Source organism: Alternaria burnsii, assembly GCF_013036055.1.
Source record: "Alternaria burnsii strain CBS107.38 chromosome Unknown 729, whole genome shotgun sequence".
Classification (NCBI taxonomy): Eukaryota; Fungi; Ascomycota; class Dothideomycetes; order Pleosporales; family Pleosporaceae; genus Alternaria; species Alternaria burnsii.
Genome location: NW_024066127.1, coordinates 348,096 through 374,832, shown reverse-complemented (window position 1 = coordinate 374,832; position 26,737 = coordinate 348,096). Strand labels below are relative to the sequence as shown.

Below are 26,737 nucleotides of genomic sequence, written 5' to 3'. Positions count from 1 at the left end.
ATGAATTTGATCCCGCCTGAATTTTTGGAGGGCTGACAAAGTGTAGTAATGGTATACGAAGTGTAATTACAGAAAGCCGCACGCAATATTGCTGGTCTGATGTAGAATGCACGAGAGCCTGAAGGCCTCTGAATATTTGATTCAATAGTAGTACACTTAGTACAAGCAGGATCTGAGAAACGAGCGACAATCTGGACCCAACGAGCACTTCGTGTGTGGGCTGGGTGACAACGTTGAAAGCGAATGACGAGAGTTTCCCCTCTCGAAGCGTAAACTCGCGCCTGACGCGTAAAGCAAAGAGAATGCTGAGTATGTAGACATGATTTGGAAAAAGAAGCGCTCGACACAGCCCACAAATGGCTACTAAGGGCAGCTAGTCAGAGCGTGGAGGATAAGAAATAACATCAAGGGCTTGCTGGAATGGCACTTTCCCGGTACACTACCCAGTGAACACACCGCCAACGCCTTGCTGCGAAAAGTATGTTTAAGCTTTGAAATCAAATGTACAATTTACTGAATAGGTACCAAACGCCAGGCGTGGCACTGCCTAGGTGTCTGTCGCACTGTCAAGTCCTGTGGATTCAGAGTCTGGTGTTCTGGCAGACTTCGCTTTGGGTGTAGGATCTGGATCCGGACTAGTTGCATCCTTGTGCGACTTAGGAGTTTCAATGACAAAGTCGGCAACATCGTCGCCAGGTTCTTCAGGGAACATTACTGGCGGTGTAAGAAGCACCGGAGCGACTGTGGGTGCGTCAAGATTGCTTTCATGTTCCTCCGCAGCGGGATCTTCTGTGATCATTGGAGGTGGAGATGAAGGTAATGCTGAGTCTGCTTGCCCAACATCTTCAATAGAAATCACACTGCCTCTGCTGTTTGTTCGCATCATCTCAATGCCAAGCTTGGATGTGGATTTCGGTCTCGTCTTTGGACTGCGTGTGCGAACAGGAGCGTGACCTAACTCATCGTCTTCGTCATCTCCAGATTCTGCTGACTCGTGTTTACGTGTCTCCAATATGCGACGTTTGGCGCCTACTTGCTCCGCCGATCGCTGACGGCGGATCGTTGCCTCTTCAAGAACAGCTGGTGCAGATTCTCCGTGGGGTAGGTCAGGTGCACCGATACGGTTAGGAATAGCTCCTTTGTGATCGGCATTAGCTGCGTCATCCGAGATGCCCAAACCACTCATGGCTCGCGCGATGTCGCGCTCCCTCCAATCGTCGGCGTTGTGCACTCTCACCGACATATCCTCGCCTGCACGACTGTCATTGTCGCCAAAGAAGCTAGAGCTAATAGAATCTTCGCGGCTAGAGCCTCGATAGCTGGCAGAAGGCACGGGTGGATAGCCGGAAGAGTTCGAGGTTGTGGGACTATCTTCTTGACGCGAAGACTCCTGTCGAAGTCCCGAGGGCATCATTGATGGATAAACTTGGTTCGGTGTCCAGCCCGGCGGCGGTGCTTTCCACTGACAAAGCCTACTCAGCGTATCCGTAAGCTTAGCGACTGTAGGTGGTTTTTCGATCAGTGCATCAAAGTAGTGAGGTGCCTGTAGTTCCTTGAGATATCCAGTGACAGCAACGATCGGGGTATGGGTGTTGGCATTCTTCGTATCTCGTATCATACGAGCAACGTCAGCACCGTTGACCTGAGGTAGTCGAAACTCCATCATGATGACATCAAATTTGACTTCGCCCATGGCATAGCGTATAGCTTCAGACCCGTTGGTAACTGTCAAAGTGCGACAGCGCAGCTTTTCCAATAACTTCTCCATGACGAGTCGTGATACTGGGTGATCTTCGCATATCAATACGTCCAGGGGTCGGAAGAAAGGACCATCACCGAAACTGATCTGCGAGAGCCTTCGAGAGCTCTGTCGGCGTCGCTGCACGCGAAGGAGAGCCTTTGCGCGAGAGTCTTCGGTATCGGATGACGAAGGAGATACATCAAGCACTTGACTCCGGCGCTTATAGTGTCCTGGTAGAAGATCGCGCACAACATCGTCCTCTTGAGATCCAAGTGTTTGTGATCGAGCGCGGGGTGACGAAGCGGCTGTCTGTCCCAATGATGACTGCCGTTGTCCGGACACAGCTTTCTCTTGGGAAGTCGCTGATGGCGCTGACGGTGTTTTCGAGAGCCTGTTTGGTGAAACGGCCTCAGGAGAAGGTCGCAAACCTGAGACGCGGGAAGGATCAAAGAAGCTGCCTGGTTGGAGCGATGACGGATTGCTTGTTGAATGCGACAGCGTCGACGAGCTGCTAGACGTCTTACGTCGGTCATGATGCTGTCCTGTGCTAAATTGTACGAGTAATGGAGATGATGGCTGCGAACCACGACTAGGAGAGGAATGTGGCCCACTGACTGAAGGTGATGAGGGCCGTCCGTTAGCCCTGTTGGTGGACAGTGTACGTTTGAGCGGGCCCGGCAGCATGGGGCTGTTTTCCAAAGATGGTGAAGGTGACGTGACACTAGGTGACTGAAGTGGGGGCGCAGGCTTGTTCTGCGGAAGCATCGCTTCTGCGCGCAACTTTTGGATAACATCCTTGTTCGCCTTTTCCAGGACAGGTAAATTCTTGTAACTAAAGTTACCAAAATCGTCAGTCGCCATTGGTTCACTGAGCCTCCGTGACCTGCCCTCTCGAACGTGTGCTGGGATGTGAAGGGGGATCAGCCCGCGCTTCATAGTCGACACAGTGACTTGTGATCGCACTCTGGACAGTGCGTCATGGGGTCTGTCGGGGTAATCTGTACTTGGTGTACCCGCTGGTGTGGTCGCTTCGTCTTGGAACTCGGGGCTGAAGTTTGCCATGGCAGCTCCCCTGGTATCGAAGTACTCTGTATCTTCTGGATTCTCGGGTGCCGGAATGAAGGATGCTTCATCGTCTCGAAGGGTGTCCCAGTTGATGTCAGCGAACCACGGGTGGCTCCGAATCTCTTCCCCGCCGCTAGCGTATTTATCGTCCTTGTTCGCCCCAAGTCGCTGTGCAGGATCAGAACACATCAAACGATTCATGAGGTCCTTTGCGTCATCTGATATGTCATACAACTCATCATCATCCTCAGGCCAGTCGATTCTTCGCGCAAGAATATTTTGGAAAACCTCATCCGGTGTATCGGCATGGAAAGGAGGGTATCCATACAAGGACTCGAACAAGATGCATCCTAGAGACCACCAATCGCTTACTTCATCTTGACCATTGCCGGCGATAGTCTCCGGGGCAAGATAATCAGGCGTGCCAACGAACTTTCGGTCGCTGTCTTCTGGATCGAACAGAGTCATTGGCGGAGGTGGCATTGCAGATGACGACGGTGCAAGTGCGCTGTTCTGAGCTATCGCAGACTGACTCATAGAGTTGGGTGCAGGGTAAAGGTCTGGAGAACCATCATCACTATAAGCCTCTTCTTCGATCGGGGATCGCCCACGAGGCTGACCGAATGAGTCGTCAGCTATGGAAAAGCGACGGAACATTGCCTGCAGTGCATCGCTGTCCTGACTGTCGCTCCGGGTTCCAGAGGTCCGCCTTGAAGGTTCCCGGCTTTGTTGGGAGGTCTCCCGGTTCAGACTGAAGTATGATGGCTGACCAATATCTCCAGCAAGAGCAGGTGTCATAGACGGTGTCTGTGAAGGTGAGTGGTTCAGGTCAAAGGATGCAGATCGTGAAGACCCCACAGACGTGGCGCGATGAAATGGGCCAGTCTTAAGCAGGTCGGGTGCGGGCTCAACGGACTTGAGTGCACGCTTTTGTCGACCAATCATACCCATGCGCGATAGACCGAAGTCAGTAAGCTTGAGATGGCCTTTTCCGTCGATGAGAAGATTGTCTGGTTTGAGGTCGCGATGGACGATGCTCCGGCTATGCAGATGTTCCACGCCGAGTACTACCTCAGCAAGATACTTCTTCGCCCAGTCTTCTGGTAAAGCACCCAGAACCTTGATGAGCGAGGCACAATCACCACCATTGAGATACTCCATGACAAGATATAGATAGTCCTTGCTAGAGAAGGTCCAATACAGTTTAGCCACAAAATCACTCTCACCCTGCCACATCATAATGGCTCGTTCAGCCTTGACATTGGTGACTTGATTCTTGGCAACCATGTCGGCCTTTTTCAGCACCTTGATGGCGTAGTATTCTCCAGTGGATTTCTTCTTGGCAAGGTAAACACTACCGAAAGCACCTTTGCTGATTGGCTTGATGATCTCAAAATCCTTGATGGACGGAGGTACTGCGCGCGGTTGCGGCTGTGTGGTAGGAATCAAGCGAGGAGAAACGGGCCTAGGGCCATCTGATCCGGCGGTAGAGGACTGTCGACGGTGATGGTTGAGAGCATGGACCATGGCCGGCGAAGAAAACTCCGTAGTAGGTAGGATTGGTGACGTGATAGGTGACTGCAAAGCCTCGACACCACTTGGGAGACGTGGCTTATTGGTCCGGAGAGGCGAAGATGGTGGAGGCACCATGGATCGAGCTGGCGAATGCTGTCGACTAGACATTACACTTGGCAGTATCAAGCTCTTACGTTTGCGTTCACGAGAACTAGCTACCCTGCTCAGTCCCACATCAGATGTCGCCGGTGAGTCTGCTCGACGAGGACCAGACAAGACAGATGAACGCATGCTGGTATCACTCTCAGCACCAGCATCGCTCTCAAAATGCATTGACTGGCGCTTGCTCTGGGTCGCGATACTAATCGCACCTGCATGGGATCGTGGTGTTTGACATCCTCCTCTCGGACTGCTAGAACGGTTTGAGCCGGCTACTGAAGATTCGCGACGTCCAACTCTAGCTGGTAAGGAAGCGTCGGATGTGTTACGAAGAGCTTGTGCCATGGACGAAGGAGCGTCGAAGGATCCAGGGAATATTCCCTCTTCACCAGGTGCTGTATCAGTATCGTTAGCGTCTGATGGTATCTCTTCTTCGGGCTGCTCGTCTTCGGAAGAAGTGTCTTCGCCAGCCGCAATGCGAGCGGCTTTCAGAATCGCAGCTTCTATGCATTCCTGGACTAATATATCAAACTCGATACGGAGTCGTTCAGAGTACTCGAGTACCCTCCTGTGGCGAGTAACCGCGTCGATCTTTGCTCTTGCGAGCCGGCTAGTATCTTCGCACAATAGCTTCAGCCCCTCAGTATGGTCGACCGAACCTGTAGTTGGTGATTGCCACTGAAGAACTTGCGATATGCGATTCTCCGATTGCGGTGATTGTGTACGAATCTCGGTGGCTGCCGGACCACGCCCATTATCCTTGACTGCTGGCGTGTTGATCTCTAGAGCTGTATCGCACAGGTCCAGGACTAACTCAACGATACGAGCCAAAGGTCTCCGTACAGCGAAAGATCGTGCGCGATGGTGACCAAATCCAGTCGAACGCTCGGAGCGCTCGCGTGATCTCGAAGGCGGTGATGCAGGGGAATTGCGTCCCGAGGGGGTACCCGATGATGGTGTTGATGTCGAATGGATAATCAGTCCTTTGTACTCGGCAGGCTGAAGCGGTTGTACGGAATCGACTGCTGCGGCTCTTGAACGCTGGCTATGAGATTCGAGTGTATCCAACACCTTTACGATAGCATTGCGGTGCTCGGAGAGTGTTTCTTGCGCCATTTGTACATCCATCTCGGCACGGTGCTCTTGCAAGCACAGTTCGGAATGTTTCTCAAACCACCAGGGCGTGATTTGTCGTTCGCAGATCCGGCAGAGGACAGGAAGCGGTGGCGCAACGTCACCGGGATCTGTCGCGCTCTGCTCGGCAAGACCAGTAAGGTAGTGGGCGAGGACTTCAGCGCCGACTCCGAGGGACTCGACAAGAACTTCTGGAAGGTCAATCGTCACCTCGCGGATAATTGACGGCCGGACCATCCACATTGTCTGTTGGGGTTAGCACGCTGAGAGGGAGAATTGGGTCTGGACGTACATGACTCTCCGCTCCAGTGGTTCGGTCGTAGACCATGATGCCTTGTGCTTCAAGGTTCAGAAGCTGATCCTCTTCCTCCTCCATGTGGGTTGGAGACATGGGCAGCGACTCTTGGCCCTCTGCGGCGGGATGTCTTGATTGCCGCTTGCGTAGGATGGAATGAGGCCCTAGCCGTACGGTGAAGCGGGCAATGTGACTCCTGGAATCGTCTTTTCTAACTGACTCGATGGTGTCGGCAAAGCCATCGGCTCCTCCGCATATGATTTCAAGCACAGGCTTGCCCGTGACTTCCTTGGGCAGGGAGCCAATGACGTCGGTCCACGAAGGGCTGACATAGCGAATCTTGCCCTCGAGGTCCAGGTCCATGATGATGTTCAGGCTGTGCTCGGCGGCCTCCTTGAGGTCGGCACGCTCGTTGCGCATGTCCTGGCTGACGGTACGTTCCATGTTCTGGCGATGGCCGACGGAGCCGACAGCCTCCTGCTTGAGGGCAGTGACTGCAGGCGGGGCAAGCGTCGTCGGCTTCTTGTCGTCGGCCATGGCTGAGGTGGGTTGCTGCGTGTACATTGGGTGCCGCTATCGCTGCGAGAGCCCGTCGCCGGGGGGGGATGGGCGGGTGCCCGAGGGCTGGCTGGTGCTGGGCTATGCGCAGAGAGCTGCCAGTACCATGGTGGGAAAGAGACGACGGTCCGGAAGAGTCGGGCGTGTAGGTCAAAGGTACGCGTTGTTGAGCAGGACGGTGGGTAGTGCTTGCTGACTGCAACGAGAGTGGGCCGCGAAACCGGGATGAGGGGACTAGTCGCGCTGCATGGTGGTGCTAGGGGAGCGATTGGGTGATGTAATGAGCGTCGAATGGAGCGTCGGTAGTCTGGTGCGTGGGTGTGGGCAGGCGCAGTAGGACCTGGGGGTGCTGGTGACGGGGAGTGTGTTCCCTATTCGGCGGCGGCGGTGGTGGTGGTGATTAACGGACGGGAGAGGGGCACACAGTCGACGTCTTAGCCGGCAGCACGACGACTTGGGGAGACGAGGTGGACAAAAAAGAAACAACGCCAGGCGAGCGGATGAGCAGCTGCAGGCATGGAATGGGCCCCTTCGGCACGCTATCCAGCTGGCAAAAGTCCCCACGCAGCACGCAAGCACGCGTCGAGTGGAAGTCACACGGAAAACAGCCGTGCAGTGGGCGGAGACTAAGCCTGGCTAGCGCCCCAGCTACGGCTGCACATCCTGGCCGCCAAAATAACGGCAGAACGTCTTTCTTCTGTTTCACCCGACACGGCCACTGAACAGCGGCGTTGCGCAATCAAGCCAGCCAGACAGCCATGGCTGCAAGAGAGATGCTATGCTGCTGCCCTTGGGCCCATGAGCTGACCTCTGGCGCGCGCGCCACAGGCCTCCCATCCACTGACCGCTTCCTCTCTGCATGCTCCCGGCAATCCCTGGATCAAGTGCAGCCCGTTGTGGCATTTGCTCGCCCATGTCTCTTGTCAGCTTGGGCGACGACACGAGACGACGCGGGCATGTAAACACTATTCTGCAAAACCACGCTTGTAGTCAGCCCTTACTATCTGCCCCTCTTCCCCAGCGCCGCCGATTGCGCCAAACCATAACTAGACTGCTCGGACAATAATGTCGAGCGGCTACGGTGCAGCATCTCGAACGCATGTTCACGCCAGCATCAGCCGAGCATCATCACCATGGTCCCCTCCATTAACACGGCCCAGCGTTGCACCACCTGTGCCGTTGTTGCTCTCGACAACAATCGTGCCCCTCGCCAGGACCTGCAGCGTCGCCGTGGATACACCACCTGGGAGGACGTGCAGATCGCTTCTGTCCGCCCAATCACACCCTCGTCGCATGCACCTCTGTTCCTTCCCCGTCTTGCTTGGACGCGGCCCAGGCCCGCTACGTCTGCACCTAAGCCGGGCTTGTCTGCGGCCATATAGACATTACACACACTCGAGCGAACCGCATGCTATTCCCGCTCCGTACCATTCCCATTCGACATTCATCAGGGAACCGTCTAGAGAGCTCCATGTTGGATGCGTCCAGACAAATCGTGTCCAAGTGCAGCGCAGCGCAGCACCACACCCTCACCAGACTAGCTTTGCGTTAGCGACATTCGCCACCTGGGCAACGACGTGCATCGAGAGGGGATATTAAATAACATTTATTGAATAACGGCCAGATGATGTTATATGCCATGACTTCTCCCAATGGGCCGAAGCCGAGCGTTGAAGACGATGCGATAACGCTGCCGCTTCCGTGCCGAAACCTTCGCTTCATCACGTGCTGTTCCGAACGTCCGTGGATGTATGCTTCAAGTCCAGTTTACACCATTGACCGTCAAGCTAGTCAAAGTACACTGCCTCCGGCTTGTGCACACAAATCTTTCCCGACGATTCGCTCTTGAGTACCACCCTGGGATCTTCTTTGCTCGCCTTGACGCTCTTTCCATCAACCGTCTTCTCCTCATACAGGACCTCGACCACTTCGCCGTCGACGTAGCCAGGTAGTGAGTGCCATTGAACTTTCTGGCCCTTCTTCGGTACCCGAGTCTTGTCACCGGCAGCTCCAATTGGTTCATCATGCTTTCCACCCGCCCTTTTTTGTTTCTTGCTCGGAGCCTCTGCATTCGCACCGCGTCCACGCTTCTTGCCCGGGTGGTCTTCCTGCGCTGAGCCTTTGGACTTGCGATTAGACTCCAAGAACTTCTGGTATTCCCTTTGGTCATTCTCCATGTGGTCTGGATCATCCCACTGTGTGGTGCAGTCCGTCTTGCTCTTCTTTTCGATCTTGGTATAGGCGTTGGTATTGTCGTCTTTGCTAGCATCCTTTCTGGCATGAGCAGCCTTTGAAGTGTTGGCGACGTGTTGCTTGCCCTCCTTGCTTCCTTCCTGCTTCCTTGCATCAGTCTCTTCCTTTTCTTTCTCACTCATCTGTTCCCATGCCTTCTTCGGTAGGTACCGATGTTCTAGACCGTTTTCATCCTTCGCGCTTCCGCTGCCTTCTTTGGTCTGCCACTCCTCCTCTGACCATTTGTCGAGGTGCTTCGCACTGTCGTCCTTCTTATCTGTGGTATAGTCTCCGCCGCGTTTCTTGTACTCGGAAGCCATCATCTGCGCCTGCAATCGACGTGTCAGTGCTGCCCATAGTACCCGCGATCGTTGGATATACCTTTCGAGCGGACCATTGGCCAGGCGCACCTCCTTTTCCTCCGGCCTGAATTTCTTCCTTGACCTCATCGCGAAGCTCTGGATCTGTGTACTTATCGTCGGTCTTGGAAGGCATTTTAGATGACACTAGTCGAGTAGCGAATCTTGAAGAAATTGTAATCACACAAGGCGCACGGTATGCGAAAGCAAATGACAGCGTTCGGGAGAAAATCGTGCGATACATTCCAGAAGAACGGGCGTCAAGTAACCAATCTTTGTACTACCCCGGATTTCCTACCACTGACGTACAGGTACCTGCGCAAGATCCAACCCTCCTCATCTTAAGCGCCCAGCCACCCAAAATCATCTACATCATGAAGTCTTCACACTTCTTCTTCCAGGCGGCCAGAGCACCTTGAAAGCTGGTACGGCACGTTTCGCCCCTTTTACAAGCGCGTCGGGATGACATCAATGACTTCTTGATATCTCGCTTTGGGATGGTGTCGACGCTCGGACCCAAGGCTGCGCAAAGAATGAGGAGAAGCCACTTAACGTACAGCACGCGATTAAGTACTCGACAAGTCTCGCGAACCCCTAAACCCCTACGCTGGAATGTCGTCGCGCAGGTAGGTGCACTCATGTCGCACATTTCCCCGGCATGAAGACGCATTGCGCGTCTTTTCGGCATTCAAGCCAGACAGCTCCTCAGATCATGCGCGCTCACGCCGATATGGGCCGGTCCGAAGCTAGCGTGCCGAAGGCATGGGCTAGTTGTCAAGCGCAGCCATCACTTTGCAATCACTGTTCACTGTCCTGCATTTACCTGCGCAAGTGATCGGAGTGCGCATGCCGTTGCGTGTTTTAGTATGGAGAACTGTAGAACCATTGTTCTTGTGGAGTCAGCAAAGTCTGAAACGTGATCAGCATAGAGGCGCACGTCTTGAAGCATCGTCGTATCGTCGCATCAACAAGATTCTGTTGGTCAAGTAAAGTATCTTGAGCTCGTGTGATTATCTCTGATTGTCTCTGTCCGCTCAGGTCACCTTATCAATATCGAAATAAATTCTGTCCAAAGAGAAGTTCCAACCATCACGCTTTTCGATTGGAATCACACTGATTTGGAAAGTTGGTAGCTCCCTGCAAAGCGTGAAGGCAGGCTAGCTATCGATCTATCAATTCGCGATCGCCCCACCATTGCGTAGTCTGAGGGGTCGTGATATAGGCAAGCCATTCTCTTTTGCTGTCTCCCGGTTAGAGACTCGTTGAGTTCTCTCGACAACAAGGGCTCTGTTGTTCAAGCTCATGAAGTCTGATCCCTATATTCTTACTTTTCCTGCCGACCCATATGTTACCATGAAATTCGGGTTTTGGCTAATGTTTGGCCATGTACAAGCACGGTACGCACTACCTTAGCAGTGCTTAGGGTGACCCTCCGTCATGGCATTTAACGCGTGCATTATCTTCAACAACGTGTCTGCACTGCAGCCAAGCTTCTCTACCTCTCCTGAGGTTTACGGTTACGACGGCTGTGTGAGAGTTGCTAGTAAAGTTACAAAAACGCCTTCTCCGTGTGCGGCGTACGGTAGCTTCCCTATACTCATTGAAACTTGCACCTACTACACCCTTTGGAGGCTCCTAGACAGAACCGGCGGGCTCTTAGAGGACACCATAATGTGCTGGCGCCCTTTCATCCCCACAGTAGGAGCATCTAGATGCGAAAGTGAGCGCCTGACCTACCCTAACAGGTGTTTTTGGAAGGCTCTTGAGAAACATGGAGTAGGGCTGTGGTCCACATATGATGTAAAGGTTGTAATCTAATATTGTTGACGTCTGCGGTGAAAGTCCTATAAGAGTGTGTGCACGTAGTCGCAGTGATCAGCGTACATCTCTCGCTGTCTTTGTAAAAGCATACTCAACTATTCTCAACGATGCGTCTTATTCCAGTCTTGTTCGTAGCGTCCAGCACGGCACTTCCTGCTGTGCTTCACTCCCGGACAGCCCTACTGAACGCACTTCTACCTGACATCTCCCTCCCGATTGACTTCTCTTTCGGCGTCCGCGTACCAACTTCCCCCAACCCATCTTCTTACAACCCTCTAGCCCTCTTGGTGAACGGCTACCAAATCCAGATTCCGCTTATCGCAAAATCTGGGACTCTCGTCTCTTGGATAGCAAACTACGCAGACGGAAAGCCATACAATACGCAATTCACTTCCATCAACCCGTCGGCCCCTAGAAATATAACTACAGACTCAGACTCCACCTCACAGCAAGGTGGAAACAGCTTCACAAACGCAACAGCGTTAGCAGATGGTCGACAGGCTCGTGTCATCACCACATCCTTCTCCTCGGGCAATGCCGCATCTGCCGCAGCAGCGGCTCTTGACGGGACAAGCTCGTCTTCCACATCTTCATCAGGAGCCTCCAACAGCACAGCAGTTGCTACCTCAAACGCTTTGGGCGAAGTGCTCATCTTGACCTCTGCCAATACCGCCAATGCCTTGAACTCGCAATCGATTCAGAATGCGCGAGGCGCGGAAGCAGCATCGTCATGCGCCGCAGACTCGGGCCCAGCTGCATCCGCAGAAGCTGAGCAGATAAACAGCCTTTACATTCCTATTGGCACTTCTCCTGATGGCAAGGATACCTACTGGTTGAAAAGTTCGGCCTATGCGGCGTGTTCGGCGGGTGTGGATGCACCGACACAGGGTGGTAGCTCGAGTTCAGGTAGCCAGGCCTCTTTGACGGGGGTTAGCAGCAGTGTTACTTGTAATGGAGCCACGAGCAATGACCAGACAAAGAGTACGACATACAAGGTCAGTGTCAAGGGGAGGTATACTCTGCTGAAGGGGTTTAACGGCGCGGTTGGTGGACAGCGAGTTGCAGACAGTCGAAGTCAGTGTTAAATGGGTCCGAGAAGATTCGTTGTTGTTGTACATTGTAAAGATGAGAGGAAATGATTTTTTGGAATGTTATTCTTGTTCAAAGTCCTGAGTGCCGTTGTTTGGTATGAGGATCGTTACGTCTTCGGCTAGTAAGAATTTGCAAGCGATTGATCAAACAGTGGCTAGACAAGTACACCTCGTTCGTCTCTTTCACCGGGTCGAGTCAATAAATTTATTTTGTTGCCTGAACTTGGAGCGTTTTGCGCTTCTTTTCAATCGGTTTATGGAAGTACTTTTCCAGTGAGGCGTCTCTTATCCACTCTTGTTTTCACAACCACGATGACCGCACAAATGACAAGACTCCTGTGAGGACTTTCCACTCGCAATCACCTCTTTCTATGTTACCGTGAGGTCGTTGCAATTAGATGGTACGATAGCAATCGCTCGTCAGACGCACAAGGGTTTCAGTGGTGGAACAGCAAGTCGTGCCAGCATGATGAGCCCAAGGTCATCCCAACACGCATCCGCAGACTCACCGCCTTTTGGTTACGGCATGCGGAAGAATGAAGACGATGGGAAAAGAGGGCAAAAAGCATAGAAGCACCAAGTGGAGATCAGCGGGTAATCGATACGGGGCAGGGAGCATGGGCCTCCATCGCCAAGATGCGGGGAGAGCTCCTGCCCCAACATGGATGGCTAACGGCACCAGCCATGCAAGGTACCACAGCTGTTGTAGCGTGCAGCTGACGTTGAAGCCATCTCTACATAACCTGCGCCCAAACTTCCTCGTACAATCTCATCTTCATCCAACATGGGCGGAGAATCTCATCGCAATATGCCGGTGCCGGTCGCGAAAGACTACCCCCAGCTGGCGGCTGGTCCGGTTGGCAAGCAGATCCACAGCATCTATCAGAGCCGCTTAAGGCAGTTTGTCGATGGCGGACAGTACCGGGAACAGAGTCTTATTGGGTAAGCATCCAGTCGATTCCTAGCTTCAAGATGCTCATACGTCATCTAGCAAGCTCACCGAAGCTGTTGCATCGGGCACCGACTGGGTCAAGCTCTCCGTCTACTCGCCCCCGAACCTCTCGCGCCCTCTGTTCAAAGAAGCTACTTCTCATGCGTTCCATCCCACCAAGGTCGGCGAGTCATTCGGCCCTAGCTGGTCGACGCACTGGTTCAAGGTCCAGCTTACAGTTCCAAAGCACATGCTCGACAAGGAACATCTTGAGTTCGTATGGGACGCCAACAACGAGGGGCTGATCTGGACTGAAGATGGACACACTGTCCACGGGCTGACCGGTGGTGGTGAGAGAACGCAATGGATCCTGCCCAAGGCCTACAGAGACGGCAAGGAGCACACCTTCTACATCGAGATGGCTTGCAACGGCATGTTCGGGAACGCACCCGGTGGCGATTCCATCCAACCACCTGCACCCGACAAGTACTACACGCTACACACCGCCGAAGTACAGGCAGTCAACTTGGAGGCAAGAGCACTCTACTTTGACTTTTGGGAGATCTCAGACGCCGCCCGCGAGTTTCCTGGAGACTCAACGCAGGCTCACGATGCCCAGCAGGTCTGCAACCGCATCATTGACACTTTCATTGCCGGCAATGGAAGCCAAGAGAGCATCAAAGCAGGTCGCAAGATTGCCGCCGAGTACGTGGGCAAGGACGTAGATTCGCACAAAGTGTACGAGAGCGGCCAGGAGGCCATCGTACACGGCATTGGCTACTGTCACATAGACACTTGTTGGCTGTGGCCCTTCGACGAGACCAAGCGTAAGGTCAACCGATCATGGTCAAACCAGTGCGACCTCATCGAACGATACCCCGAGCTTCGCTTCTGCTGTTCACAGGCGCAACAATACAAGTGGCTCGAGCAGTACTACCCCTCTACGTTTGATCGTGTCAAGAAGAAGGTCAAAGAGGGCAGTTTCCAGCCTATCGGCGGCAGCTGGGTCGAGCACGATACCAACCTTCCTGGCGGAGAATCGCTCATTAGGCAGTTCTTGTACGGTCAACGCTACTTTGAAAGCAAGTTTGGGCAGAGATGCCGTACATTCTGGTTACCTGACACATTTGGCTATTCAACGCAATTACCCCAAATCTGCCGTATATCTGGTATGACGAGATTTCTTACACAGAAGTTGAGTTGGAACAACATCAACAATTTCCCACATACAACATTCAACTGGGTCGCGCTGGACAACAGTCAGGTCATCTGTCACATGCCGCCATCGGAGACGTATACCTGCGAAGCAAACTTCGGGGATGTCAAGCGCAGTGTTACACAACACAAGTCGCTGGACCAGGACAAATCGTCTTTGATCGTCTTTGGTAAAGGGGACGGAGGCGGCGGCCCGACTTGGCAGCATCTCGAGAAGCTCAGGCGGTGCCGCGGCATCAGTGACACAGCTGGTCTTTTACCTCGTGTTAAGCTGGGCGACTCTGCGGACGACTTCTTCGACCGTCTAGAGAAGAAAGTCGAAAATGGCACCGAGCTTGTGACATGGTACGGCGAGTTGTACTTTGAGCTCCACCGTGGTACATACACTACGCAGTCCAACAACAAGCGCAATAACCGCAAGTCCGAGATCATGCTAAGAGATATCGAATATCTTGCGACTCTAGCTACAGTCAAGAACGGCTTCGGCAAGAAGGGCTCGTACAAATACCCGAAGAAAGATATTGACGACATGTGGGAAAATGTATTGTTGTGTCAGTTCCATGACTGCCTGCCTGGAAGTTCAATTGAAATGTGCTATGATGACTCTGACCGCGTAAGTTGCTGCTCTTCTTGTCAACAGCCTCCCACTAACTGTTGCTAGATCTATGCTGAAGTTTTTGCAACTGGCGAGCGTTTGCTTTCCGACGCTCTTAGTGAACTCGGGTTCAACAATGAAAGTCACTGGGACCATGATACGAAACTTTTCGCAATGAACACTCTACCGTGGAACCGTAGCGAGATTGTTAAGCTGCCTAGCTTGGCGAGCCGGACGAAGTATGGGATGGCTAATGCTCAGTACGGTCTCGCTCACCGTGACGGGTCTCAAAAGGGGTTGGGCGCTCTGAACGTCTATCCCTTGACCTCAGCATATCCTGCTTCGAAGGCGTCCATCGAAGAGATCCGTACCAATGTCTTTGAGCTCCGAAACTCTCAATTCATTGTGCAAGTCGCCAATGGCGCCATCACTTCGCTCTTCGATATCGCCGCAGATCGCGAACTCATCTCCAAGGGTGCCAAAGCCGGCCAGCTTGTCATCTACGACGATAAGCCACTTTATTGGCAAGCCTGGGACGTCGAGGTCTACCACTTGCAATCCCGCCAAGAACTGGAGCCGAGCAAGGTGACTATCGCAGAGGACAGCGTACACCGAGTCAGTCTTGAGATTGAGACGAAGATATCTGACAAATCCTGGATCAAGACAACGCTCAGTCTACCTGCAGCCGTAGAAAACACACCCAGCGCCGTTGAATTCGACGCAGAAATTGAATGGCACGAGACGATGAAGTTCTTGAAGGTCGAGTTCCCCGTCGATATCGTGAACACGGAAGCCAGTTACGAGACGCAATTCGGAATCGTACGCCGACCCACACACTACAACACAACATGGGACATGGCCAAGTTCGAGGTTTGCTGCCACAAGTGGGCTGATTTGTCTGAAGCCACATACGGTGTCTCTATTCTGAATGACAGCAAATACGGTTTCGCCGTAGCCGGAAACGTCATGCGCCTCTCACTTCTTCGGGCGCCCAAAGCACCAGACGCCCACGCTGATATGGGAAGCCACAAGACTCGCTACGCCATCTTCCCCCACAAGGGCAGTCTGGACGAACGTACAGTCCGCAAAGCCTTTGAATTTAACAATCCACTCAAGATTGTCGGACGTCAAGGTCCTCTGTCTACTCTGCATAGCAGTCTGCTGAATCCTTTCCATATCCACGGCGCACCCAACCTTGTGCTAGACACTATCAAGCGTGGGGAGGATGATGAAGATGTCAGCCGCGGTGAATTGCCGATCAAGAAGGGACATTCCATCATTCTGCGTATTTACGATAGCTTGGGCGGGAAGAGCAAGGGTGTACTAACGTGGGGTGATCTTGACGTCAAAAAAGTAATCAGAGTCAACGCACTGGAAGACGAGGAGGGCGAGCCTCTGGTGATCAGCGACACAAGGGTCGAAACAGAAGAGAAGGGTGAGGAGGGTGTACCAGTTGAGATTCGCGCGTTCGAGGTGGCAACATACAAGCTCATTTTGGCGTAATGTTGATGCAGGTCATTTGACGGACGACGGGTAATAACCAAAAATGGTCTGCATACGGACTTTCCTTCAGCTATGTGGAGTCAAGGTTTTTGGGGAACTTTCAGCGTCTCAGTATACATAGTTGAGCATCAAACATGAACACTTCGTGTCGTAGTACCGACAGCCAGCATAATATTCCAAGTGAACGTGAAATACAATCCATTGTATCCAAAACGCCAATAATGCCGTATCCCAACCATTATGTATCAATGGCGAGGCGTTCACCTTGCATTATACCGTGATTCTCAGAAAGACAGTTCGGCTGTCCTAGGGGGCACTCACTTTGCTCACTACTACACGAAAGAAACAAACCTAGTGGATGCGATCCAACTTGAGCCTGTTCCTGGCAATCTTGTCATCAACCTGGTCCGTCTTGCCAGTGATGCGTGTGATGTGGGTATTTTGCTTGTCGACCTCCTCGCCCATTGCTCTACCAAGGTGGTTGAGGTTCTTGGCCATGCCGTGGAGTGCATCTGTTCATAGGATAGTCAGTATATGCGCGATCACAGCCGATCATAACGGCAGAGAATTCTGGTATAGGACGATGAACGGGAAAGACATACCCAAGTTGCTATCGATCTCATTCTCCATGGCATCATCTTCCTCGTCGGCCTCGAACTGGAACTTGGAGCGCGCGGCAAGCGAGCTCTTGTTGTTGCCCACTGGGCCACCTCCCTGTTGTAGCTGGCGCTGTGCTTCGTTGGCGCGAGCTCCAGACTCCCACTTGGCGCGGTTGGTGGCTTCACGGGTCTCGCGATCGCGCGCGTGCTGGTCCATGGCCTGTTGCATTTGCTTCTCGCGCTTGGAGTTGCCTGTGAAGGGGTTCGGGACGATGGAGAACATGCTTGCATTGATGCCTGGCGACGCTTTAGTCAAGACGGTTATTGATAACGTAGGGTAGGTACTCACGAGCCAGTTCCTTGGTTTGGCCATTAGCCCTGTCGCTCTGGATGGAGGCAAGGTCGAGATTGCGTTCAGTGCTAGCGACTGGTCAGCTGTGCATGCTCATGGTCAGGTCGGGCCAGACTCACTTGTGAATACGCTCTCCTTGGGCCGCTAGGGTCCCCAGGGTCCCGCGACCAGTTTCCAAGGCCTGCTCAGCAAGACGTAGAGCATTCCTCGTACTCGCAACATCTTGTTGCTTCATGAACTTGATCTCTTGCTTTGTGGCGTCGATGTCCTCCTCTTCTTGCTCCTCGGCCGTCAATTGACGGTCTTCGTAGGTTCCATAGCCACCGGGTGTGGATCCGTAACCACCAGGAGCTGCATTGCCGTATGCGCCGCTCGGGGTGCTTCCATAGGCACCGCTCTGTCCAAGGGCGCTAGGCTGTTGAGCCGGCTGCGCTTTCTGGCGTTGGGGTGCATTGCCGAAAAGCTCGTTGCGGCCTGCTTCGGTGCTCATGGTGTCGTTGGACGCGGTCCTTCCAAGGCCTCCGTAGCCGCCAGGTCGCTGGGGTGCACCTCCGCCGTAGCGGTCGTTTCCATAGCCTGACTGCGCGCCGTAGCTTCCTCCCTGGGCACCGTATCCACCCGCATTCTGCCCGTAGCTCTGGCCTGGGCCTGTCACGGCTGGCGTCTTCTCCTGCCGAAACGATGTGTCCTGACCACCAGGGGAGTAGGATGGGGGTGGCTGCGCGTACGGGTCCTTGGCTACAGGCGCCGCATATGGATTCTGGGCTGCTGGGCTAGCTGTTCCAGCCTTGTCCTTCTTCTTGGAGAAGAGTCCCATGGTTGATGTGTAGAGGGTTGAGTCTGTCGAGGGGTTTTGGCGGGAGATTCGTGTCGTGTATGCGTCGGTGTTAGGGGTCGGTGCGGTGAAAGCTGACGGGTCGGGAAGCACCAAGGGAATTGTGGGGTGCCTTATCGATTGGCCTAGTCAAAGTTTACTCGACGTCCTTTCTGATCGTATACGCGAACCCGAAAAAGGGAGACGGAAGGGATGTACACGGCCAAGAGGCGACGTCGCGGTATATGAATGTCACAGACAGAAGAAATCGTGTTTGAGCAGTCGATGTTTTGCTGCGTCTGGTGTTTCAATCACTTCAAGCGCCCAACCTGCCGCTAGTGAGAAGGCGGAGTGAGTGGAGTACGCCACCGCGTGTGGCTGAGGCGATGCCAGGAATAGCTCACCAGTCTGAGTCGATGTACGACTACAGACTTGACCAAGCGTTCAGACAGACTTGTTTGTCGTTTTCATCTCTCAAGCTTGCCGGATCTATCGTATTGTCACGTTTTGGGTACCAAGGTCCGCAACGCTGGCGCATCTCCGGGCCCACATGCCCACATCAATCTGGTCCCTGCATATCACAGAAGCACGTTCACATCTCCTGCGCAAAGCGACAAAAACTAAAACTCCTGACTTCACTTCAGTACGTTGAATCCGGGTATCATTCTTCCACATCCTATAGCAACGTCGCGATATATACAAAGTGCGACAAGCGTTTCACGCCAACGAGCAGCAAGTTGCTGTCCGCAGCGAAGTGTTAGTAAACCTACGTTGTCCAGATTGCGCTGTCTTCTTCATGCATTACTTCCCCATCAGAGGACGGCAGGTCTTCATGTTCCTCTTTGGTCCATATCTCGTTTCCTGCTACCACAGGGAACGACGTCAAGACCCGGCTGATGTCCCCCCACCATACCTCGCCAAACCGCCGATACCAGTCCACCGTAACTTTCAGACCTTCGTCGAAACTGGTTTTGGGTTCCCATCCCAACGCGGTCAGCTTTGATCCATCTGTCGCATAGCGCTGATCATTAAACGGTCGATCCTCTGTATACTCTACCCATTTGGAAACCTCAGCAGGCGAGCCGTGGGGGATCCCAAAAACATCCAGCAGCCTGCTACAGATTTCCGAATTCGAAATCTCGTCCTTTGAGGCGATATTGTAGATCTGACCAACCTGGCCCTTGTGCAATATAGTGTCTAGTGCATCCACTATGTCACCCGCGTAGAGGTAGCGTCGTGTGGGTGATCCGTCACCGTGCAGAAGGAGCTTCTGATTCCGTTGTAGTAACATGATAAACTTTGGGATGATCTCTGTATCAGTCAGCTTCGTGGGTTTTCTCTAGCTTCACAGAGGTGCCTACTCTCAGGGAACTGATGCGGCCCATACACATTGTTCGCCCGCACAGTGATCAGTGGCAGCTTGAAGCTGCTCCTGTACGCGCTGACCATCATCTCCGCTGCAGCCTTGCTCGCCGAGTATGGATTCGTGGGCGCCAGTATGCTCGTCTCGCCCAGATCTGCAGCTCCAATTGGAACGTCGCCATACACCTCGTCTGTGGAGATGTGTATAAACCTGGTGACACCATGTTCCCTCGCTCGCTCGAGCAAGACGTGTGTACCGTAAACATTCGTGTTTGTGAACTCGTACGAATTGCCAAAGCTGAGGTCGACGTGCGATTGTGCTGCGAAGTGGAAGATGGTTTCGATCTTGTGTTTGCGCAGTACACGCTTGACATCTGCGGGCGATGTGATGTCGCCTTGTTCAAACGCAAAATTTGGTCGGTCGTCGAGGATTCGCGTGTTGTTGAGCGCAGCGCAGTAGTCTAGCTTGTCAAAGGAAACGACATTGTAGTGTGGGTATGTAAGGACCACATGCCGCACGAACCAGCAAGCTCTGCTCCTTGGTCAGTCGCGGTCTAGTTCAAGCAAAAGTCAAGAGACGCACAGCTCACAACTTCCCGTGGTCTCGTCGCGACGTACATAAAGCCGGCTCCACCTGTAACCAAAATGTTCTTCGCGTCAGGGAGTGGTTCGAAGTTAGTACTACCGATGAGAATCGGCGCCTGCTTCCAAAGCTCCTGCTTGACATGCGATCTCGGATTGAGAACCGTCGACGCTCGTCGGCCTGGTATTGTTAGCGTCTGGGTTGGACTGTGCCTTGCATCGCATGCTGCAGGTGGGGACTCACGCTTTACGCCATTGGTGCCATTGACAACATAGTGGGCAGTGTCGGGAGTTTGGACATAACTCATGGTCGTGATGGCTGTTGCTCTTGCTCTTGTCATACGAAAGCTGTCAAAGGCTTTCTTGACATGCTCATATATGGTCCAAACGATGTATACTATCGTGTCACGTCTGGCGCGTCACTGGCCGACCGTGTTTACGAAGCTGAATTAGTGCTAACTTGTAACGGAGATGTACCCGCCGGGTCACCTTACGTCATCTCCGAAAGCATAAAACCTCACCATCATTGCACTACGACAAACCTAAACTAGATTTTTGAACCTCTAGAAATTGACAAAGTGACGCCCGAATACCGTTTCGTAGCTTTTGGTAAGCAACACTATTCGGGCTGCAGACCGCATCGCACCAAACGCTATGCCTTGGGTTGGTCGAACGTATAGCCCAAGCCTGTACGTGTCATTGACTATGTCCTTCTTCAGCACAATTGAGGACTGAATGTATCGACAGCGGCGGTATCATACGTATCCACTATTTCACTTCCAGATTTCAATCAGTTTTCGTTCGTTGTCGTCTCTTTCCGTACAAATACTGGATTGATTGTTTTCCCAAGATCGCACTCCGCATGCCGCCTCTTTCCCGTAGCCACGACCTTTTCCCTCTTGGTAAAATTCAAAGTTTCTGAGTTTCAAGTACAAAGCAACATGGTTCACAACGCATTACACATGTACAAGACCTAGGTATGCACCTCGAGGATCCGATCTGCGGTCAGATGGCCAGATTGGGTTGCCCCACCATAGTGTAATGTGGGGATGACAATATACTGGTCTTCGAGGACGATTCCAGCATTCTGGATAGAAAACAAAAAGCCAAGCGTCAACCTATGACTTTATATTCCATCACTACCACTGGAAGAAATGAACACTAAGCACATCATCTCGTACTACGACGATGGGGTCCAGTAGAGCAGCAGAGTGGTCATATTTCGGGACTATGGGCTTATGGGCTGTTAGTCTGTTCACCCTTGGGTGGATTGCTCTCATATTGGATTACAGTCGCATGCTTTATTTGAGACGGCGAATGGTAACCGCCCGCTTCTGCCTATCCCCATGTCTCTAGAGAATATTACTCATACACTGGCAGCCACCAGGACCATTGCCATGGCCAATCATTGGGAATACATTCAGCCTACCGGAGGAAAAGCCTTGGTTCCTTATCGAGCAGGTATCCAAGGACTATAACTCTCCGCTTATCACGTTCTGGATTGGGCGGTCAGTCTGCATGGAAAGTTTCTGTTGTGGACAGTGAGTAACACATTGCAGGAGGCCCACGATCTGGATCAACGACGCGTGGGCTGCCGACGAAGTTCTCGTAAAGCGAGCCAATATCTACAACTCTCGGCCGCGAATGTTGATGTTCGCCGAGTTGATGGGTGGTCAAAACAATCTACTGCATAAATACACGTACACGAGAGAGCAGCGCGAGCGATTCCGTGACCTCCGGAAGCTTACACACCAGGGCGTTGGAATTCAGCGGGTGAGTTGAAGTTGCGGTATGGCACGCTTCCAACTGACATAATACTTAGGTACAAAACTATCGCAGCCTTCAGGATGATGAGAACAAGGTAGTAGTGAAGGATTTGCTCACCACACCGGACAAATTTGTGTCACACTTCGAGAGATACGCTACAAGTGTTGTGTCGATTATCGGCTTCGGACGTCGCATCGCGGACTGCCAAGATCCGTTGATTACTGAAGTGATTGCTCAGATGCAAAACTCTGCTCAGATGGCAGTCGTCGCCAAAGACTTCCCACGCTTGATGGAGACTTTTCCATGTAAGTATCGGAGGCTCGAATGAAATCCAGCGTTAACAGCAAAAGGGCTTGCAAAATTCCCTGACTGTATTGCTCCTTGGAAGCGTGGTACACGGCGTTCCACCAAACCCAAGTTCGGCCGCCATGACTTCTTCTTTGCTTTAGCAGAAGAGGCAAACCAGAGTTCAGGCGAGAATTACGCGAAGTATTTGTTTCGTGAAGCACCTCAGTACAATCTTCATCCACTCGAAATCTCCAATCTCGCCGCCAACCTGCTCGGTGCTGGAGCAGACACATCGAGTAGCACACTTGTTACGGCTGTACTAGCTATGCGCGCATTTCCTGAGGCCCTCGATCATGCGTGGGATGAACTCGACCGTGTCGCGGGTCGGGCACGCAGTCCAACCTTGAACGACGACCTCCCATACCTCCGCGCTTTCACCAAAGAAGTCTTCCGCTGGCGGTCTGTTGCGATCATCGGAGGTACTGCCCACGCCCCTGTTCAAGATGACTATTGGAACGGCTATTATATTCCGAAGGGAACCTGGATGCAAGGTAATGTCTGGGCGATACATCACAATGAGCGCGATTTCCCAGATCCTGACCGCTTCAATCCACAAAGATTCTTGGACACGGACGACAAGAGACCATTCCCTGGGGAGAAGGGATATATGACTTTTGGGTGGGGAAGAAGAAGTTGTGCAGGCCAAGCACTAGTGGAGCAGGGAACACATCTTAGTGTCGCACGATTGGTGTGGGCATACAAGGTGGAACCAGAAGTGGACGAGAATACTGGGGAAGAAGTGCCTGTTGACATCTTCAACTACTCGTAAGTAATGCTTATAGGTAGACCAATCGAAGGCTGCTGATCGTTAATAGGAGTGGGTCCAACTGGAAACCCCAGCCTTTCCGAGTCAAGTTTACACCGAGACACGAAAAGATCAAGCAGACGATCCTTCGGGAGGGCAAGCAAGCACTGAACGACTTGGCCATGTATGAACGCGAGACCAAGTACACCTTCAGCACCTTTTATCAGTAGTGTTGGGCTGGATTGCAATGATTTGGTTATACTACAAGCAGTACCTATACAATAAAACGGCGACATGCGATGCGCAAGTGTCAGAGCCAAAGCACGCGAGATTCCCCTCAAGATACCCGATTTGCTGGGTTGATCACTGCTTGATACGGTAAGGCGCCGAGCATCTCCATACATCTCCGCATAACACCCCTGCCAATGCGGAGTCAATATGAACTTCTCCTCATTGCCCCACGACGCCAGCTCATATGGCTTGCAGAAGCTACCAGGACGGCCTGGCCTGGTCATCTTCTGTTGCCTCAGGCTACAGATATTTCTTCTTCTCAATAGGTAGCTATCACTCAGTGTATGGACTACAATGGCAAAACTCCAGGAGACAACCTTATGGGCTAATCGAAAATGCCTGATTATATGCTCGGCTGTCGCGATAGCCAGTATGCAGTATGGAATCGATACTGCTGCAGTTGGTGCCCTTCAAGCTATGCCTGGATTCTTGATGGTATTTGGATACGAGGAACCGGCAAGCCCACTGGGCTATGGCATCGACGCAGGTATAATGAATCTGCTGCGTGGATATGACTGACGCGCTGAGCAGTCAACGGTCCAGCAACTCATGACCTCTTTGTTAAACCTCGGGTCGTGCCTATCTGCCATCGCCGCTGGTGTCTTTGGTACATACTTCGGTCGGAAGAAAGCACTATGGCTTGCATGCATAATTTGTTTAGGAGCAGTATCACTACAAATTGGATCGACGTCTAAGACAGGTCTTTACGTCGGTCGTCTGTTCTTAGGCTTTTCCAATGGCTTCTTCGTCGTATTTTCGACAGTTTATTGTAGCGAAGCAGCGCCTGCGCATCTGAGGGAGCATGTCTCTTGCGTTCACCTTCTTGCGCTGAGTCACTGACAATAAGCAGAGTCATGGTCGGTCTATTCTCGTTCTACGTGAACCTCGGAAGCATTATCGGCTCGGTAATCGACAACTACACTTCACGCTATCTTTCCAAACTCTCGTATCAGATCCCTCTCGCCTGCATGTTCATTGTTCCAGTCCTGCTCGGCACAGCACTTTTCTTCGTCCCCGAGAGCCCTCGATGGCTTTTGCACCACGACCAGCACGACGCAGCGCGCAGATCCTTAGAGCGCCTTCGTTTCGACCATGGGGACGAGTTAGAACTAGAATGGGCCGAGATGATCCGTGGAGTAGCTGAAGAGCGTAGACTGAGCCAGAGTTCGGGATTTCTGGATCTCTTCCGTGGAAATGACTTAAGACGTACATTGCTTTGTTGGGGTACAATCGCAAGTCAGTCAGCCAGTGGGGTTTGGTTCTTCATTGGGTACCAAACGTACTTCTTTACCATCGCTGGTATCACAAAAGCGTTCGAATTCAGCATCATGAACTCTTGCATTGGGTTCATTGGTGTACATCTAGGTCTCTTCTCCATGAACAAACTGTTCGGCAGGAGAACGATCATGATCACCGGAGCCATAATGTGCGGTTTATGTGAGCTCGCTTGTGGGATTGCGAGTAGTGCGAAGCCAAACTCAACGGAAACCGGGAATGTGTTGGTAGCTTTTACGGCGCTGTTCATGTTTTGTTATAATGCTGGAGTGGGTGTTGCCACAAGTCCTCTAGCAACCGAGCTTGTTAGTTCGCGACTGCGCGCTTGGACTGTAGGAAGTGCGAACGCATTGGGGTACTTTCTTGCTTGGCTGGTCGGCTTCTGCTCACCCTACTTCATCAACCCCCAAGATCTTGACTGGGTCAGTACAACCACTCCTTATGATATATAGTGTCAGTGTTAACGTGTTTGCAGGGCCCGCAGTATACCTATATCTGGGCAGCTTCGAACTTTTTATGCGTGATATGGTTCTTCTTCTTTCTCCCTGAGACGAAAACGCGATCGTTGGAAGAGCTTGATGAGATTTTTGAAGCGGGCTTCGCAGCACGGAAATTCAAACAATATGAGTGCAGGATCAAAGAGGATGCTAAGCAAGATGTTTACGGACAAGAAAAGCCTGAGGTGGTAAATCAAGCGGAATGAAGCACCGCCTCAGTAGCCCGAACGAAGGTGAATGTTGCGGTGTGCGCATCACATAGGGAGATCTCACGTCGAGATGATGTGGTGGTAGACACATGGATCTAATATGGCTTGCCAGTATCCCCCTTATAGGATATTGGTTAAAGGACAGCAAGAATGCTTAGTGTTGCAGCTAGAGCTAAGACCACTATACGAAGCTGATACTCTCCCAAGTTGCCTGCGGCCGTGCCTTGTTCGGTTAGCGCCTTGATGCAGTATTTCAGGGAGCAGAGTGAACAAGTACACACCTTCTTCAGGAGTTTCGGGAGTTTCAGCTCCACCTCCTGACCCAGTTGTGGAAGCCGACACTTCTTCGGTAGACTGGGACATTCCCTCGGAAGTAGATGTCGTCGACGTTACCCCAGTACCCGTTGAGGATACGGTTACTGTCGCGTCTTCCCTTACGATTTGACAAGGCCCACCAAGAAAAGGGTATGATGGATCGGTCATGTCGTTGATACAGTCAAAGAAGTCTCCCCCGTCATTAACCTCGCACCATTGAGTGCAATTGTCTTGGAGGCGCACCTCGGCGCCGTTGTCACAGCAGGATGTGATGTTGACCTCGCTGAGAGGGACGTTGACTTGGCAAATTTGACCTACAAGTCCCGTCACATTGATCCCGTTAGGCGCAATGTTTGGTGAGCAAGCAATGGGAGTGGGCTGAGTTTCGCCAGATGTGATAGAGCTGAGAGAAGCAGACATGATTATGGCGGCTTTCCTGAGTCTAAGAGCTTAGGATGAGAGAATAAGTTTCGATGAAGGAAGCATATACTCACGTTCCGCCCAATTCATGCTACTGCCTAAGTATAGCAGCGCTGCGGCATTGCGACGTCATTTTGCTGACTGTGAGCCGTCGGACCCAGGTGTTATGAAACTAAAGTCATAAGAGGACTTAGTGAATGTAACATTCGCCTTTGTTGTCTCAGTACATCACGATGCTTGGGTCGCCCAGACAAATGCCAAGGGCGGGGACGGCACGCGCGGCACTTCAGTGCCGCCTCCAGGTACGCATCTTCGCTTCCAATTATACAGCATCCTTGACATCACATTACGCCCCGTTGTACGAATCTATGAACGATATTGACACTTCGAAATCAAATGAATGCAAACCCGTCAGGGCTCCACGTATTGAACGGACAGTTACAGCCGGAGTGTTATGGAATGGTGCTTGACCACTATATTGCTTAGCATTAGGCTAACTAGACGCTCCGTCCGCATTCGACTTTCATGGCGATTCGCTCTTATTTGAGCTCTCCGTGTGAAGGTTTCAATCAAGAGGAAGCTTCTTGATGCTCTCCGCGAAACATCTACAAGATGTTGCCATTAGAAGTTAGCGGAACTCAAGATGCGCAGTCGAGGTTTGCCTTGAGAGGCCCATCGGCGTATACATTTGGCAAGCGCTTACAATGCCTGGAAGACTCTTTCGTTTATGGATGGGGAGTATACCACCCAGCATAGCCTCCTTCACGGATGCCTGATGTTCTAACATGTCCCCAAGGAAGTGTATTCTCGATCGAGCTGCCAAAACCAGAAGGAGATGTAGAATACCTTTGTCATCGCGCGTGGAAATGGCAAACAGCCAACACCAGCTGTCTCTTGGTACCAGTAGATGAGTGCAAATCTTCGCCGAGAAACGGCTCAATGTAACG

At 52.3% G+C, this 26,737-nt stretch overlaps 8 protein-coding genes across 8 annotated transcripts; 3 read left to right on the top strand and 5 right to left on the bottom strand.

Annotated features, from left to right (window-relative positions):
- Positions 1 to 547: 547 nt before the first annotated feature.
- GT037_010434 (response regulator receiver rim15p) lies at positions 548 to 6,446 on the bottom strand (the record flags this gene model as incomplete). Its single annotated transcript, XM_038935481.1, has 2 exons — positions 548 to 5,860; positions 5,907 to 6,446. 2 exons carry the CDS (start codon positions 6,444 to 6,446, stop codon positions 548 to 550), a joined length of 5,853 nt encoding a protein of 1,950 aa, XP_038781989.1.
- A 1,808-nt stretch (positions 6,447 to 8,254) lies between these two features.
- On the bottom strand, positions 8,255 to 9,194 carry GT037_010433 (uncharacterized protein; the record flags this gene model as incomplete). Its single annotated transcript, XM_038935480.1, has 2 exons — positions 8,255 to 9,028; positions 9,081 to 9,194. 2 exons carry the CDS (start codon positions 9,192 to 9,194, stop codon positions 8,255 to 8,257), a joined length of 888 nt encoding a protein of 295 aa, XP_038781988.1.
- A 1,792-nt stretch (positions 9,195 to 10,986) lies between these two features.
- GT037_010432 (uncharacterized protein) lies at positions 10,987 to 11,964 on the top strand (the record flags this gene model as incomplete). Its single annotated transcript, XM_038935479.1, has 1 exon — positions 10,987 to 11,964. The coding sequence occupies one exon, from the start codon at positions 10,987 to 10,989 to the stop codon at positions 11,962 to 11,964; it is 978 nt and encodes a 325-aa protein (XP_038781987.1).
- Positions 11,965 to 12,754: 790 nt separating this feature from the next.
- Positions 12,755 to 16,214, top strand: GT037_010431 (glycoside hydrolase family 38 protein; the record flags this gene model as incomplete). Its single annotated transcript, XM_038935478.1, has 3 exons — positions 12,755 to 12,912; positions 12,962 to 14,729; positions 14,778 to 16,214. 3 exons carry the CDS (start codon positions 12,755 to 12,757, stop codon positions 16,212 to 16,214), a joined length of 3,363 nt encoding a protein of 1,120 aa, XP_038781986.1.
- Positions 16,215 to 16,565: 351 nt separating this feature from the next.
- On the bottom strand, positions 16,566 to 17,982 carry GT037_010430 (protein transport protein sec9; the record flags this gene model as incomplete). The annotated part of the gene is made up of 4 exons (XM_038935477.1): positions 16,566 to 16,726; positions 16,817 to 17,110; positions 17,163 to 17,233; positions 17,285 to 17,982. The coding sequence occupies 4 exons, from the start codon at positions 17,980 to 17,982 to the stop codon at positions 16,566 to 16,568; spliced, it is 1,224 nt and encodes a 407-aa protein (XP_038781985.1).
- A 763-nt stretch (positions 17,983 to 18,745) lies between these two features.
- Positions 18,746 to 20,318, bottom strand: GT037_010429 (nad-binding protein; the record flags this gene model as incomplete). The annotated part of the gene is made up of 4 exons (XM_038935476.1): positions 18,746 to 19,290; positions 19,341 to 19,873; positions 19,960 to 20,104; positions 20,168 to 20,318. Coding segments are annotated over 4 exons (1,374 nt in total), but the record flags the coding sequence as incomplete, so codon positions are not given.
- Positions 20,319 to 21,240: 922 nt separating this feature from the next.
- GT037_010428 (cytochrome p450) lies at positions 21,241 to 25,052 on the top strand (the record flags this gene model as incomplete). The annotated part of the gene is made up of 8 exons (XM_038935475.1): positions 21,241 to 21,243; positions 21,304 to 21,431; positions 21,483 to 21,696; positions 21,746 to 21,995; positions 22,041 to 22,803; positions 22,854 to 23,009; positions 23,925 to 24,771; positions 24,825 to 25,052. 8 exons carry the CDS (start codon positions 21,241 to 21,243, stop codon positions 25,050 to 25,052), a joined length of 2,589 nt encoding a protein of 862 aa, XP_038781983.1.
- Positions 25,053 to 25,189: 137 nt separating this feature from the next.
- On the bottom strand, positions 25,190 to 25,790 carry GT037_010427 (uncharacterized protein; the record flags this gene model as incomplete). Its single annotated transcript, XM_038935474.1, has 2 exons — positions 25,190 to 25,278; positions 25,337 to 25,790. The coding sequence occupies 2 exons, from the start codon at positions 25,788 to 25,790 to the stop codon at positions 25,190 to 25,192; spliced, it is 543 nt and encodes a 180-aa protein (XP_038781982.1).
- Positions 25,791 to 26,737: the final 947 nt, after the last annotated feature.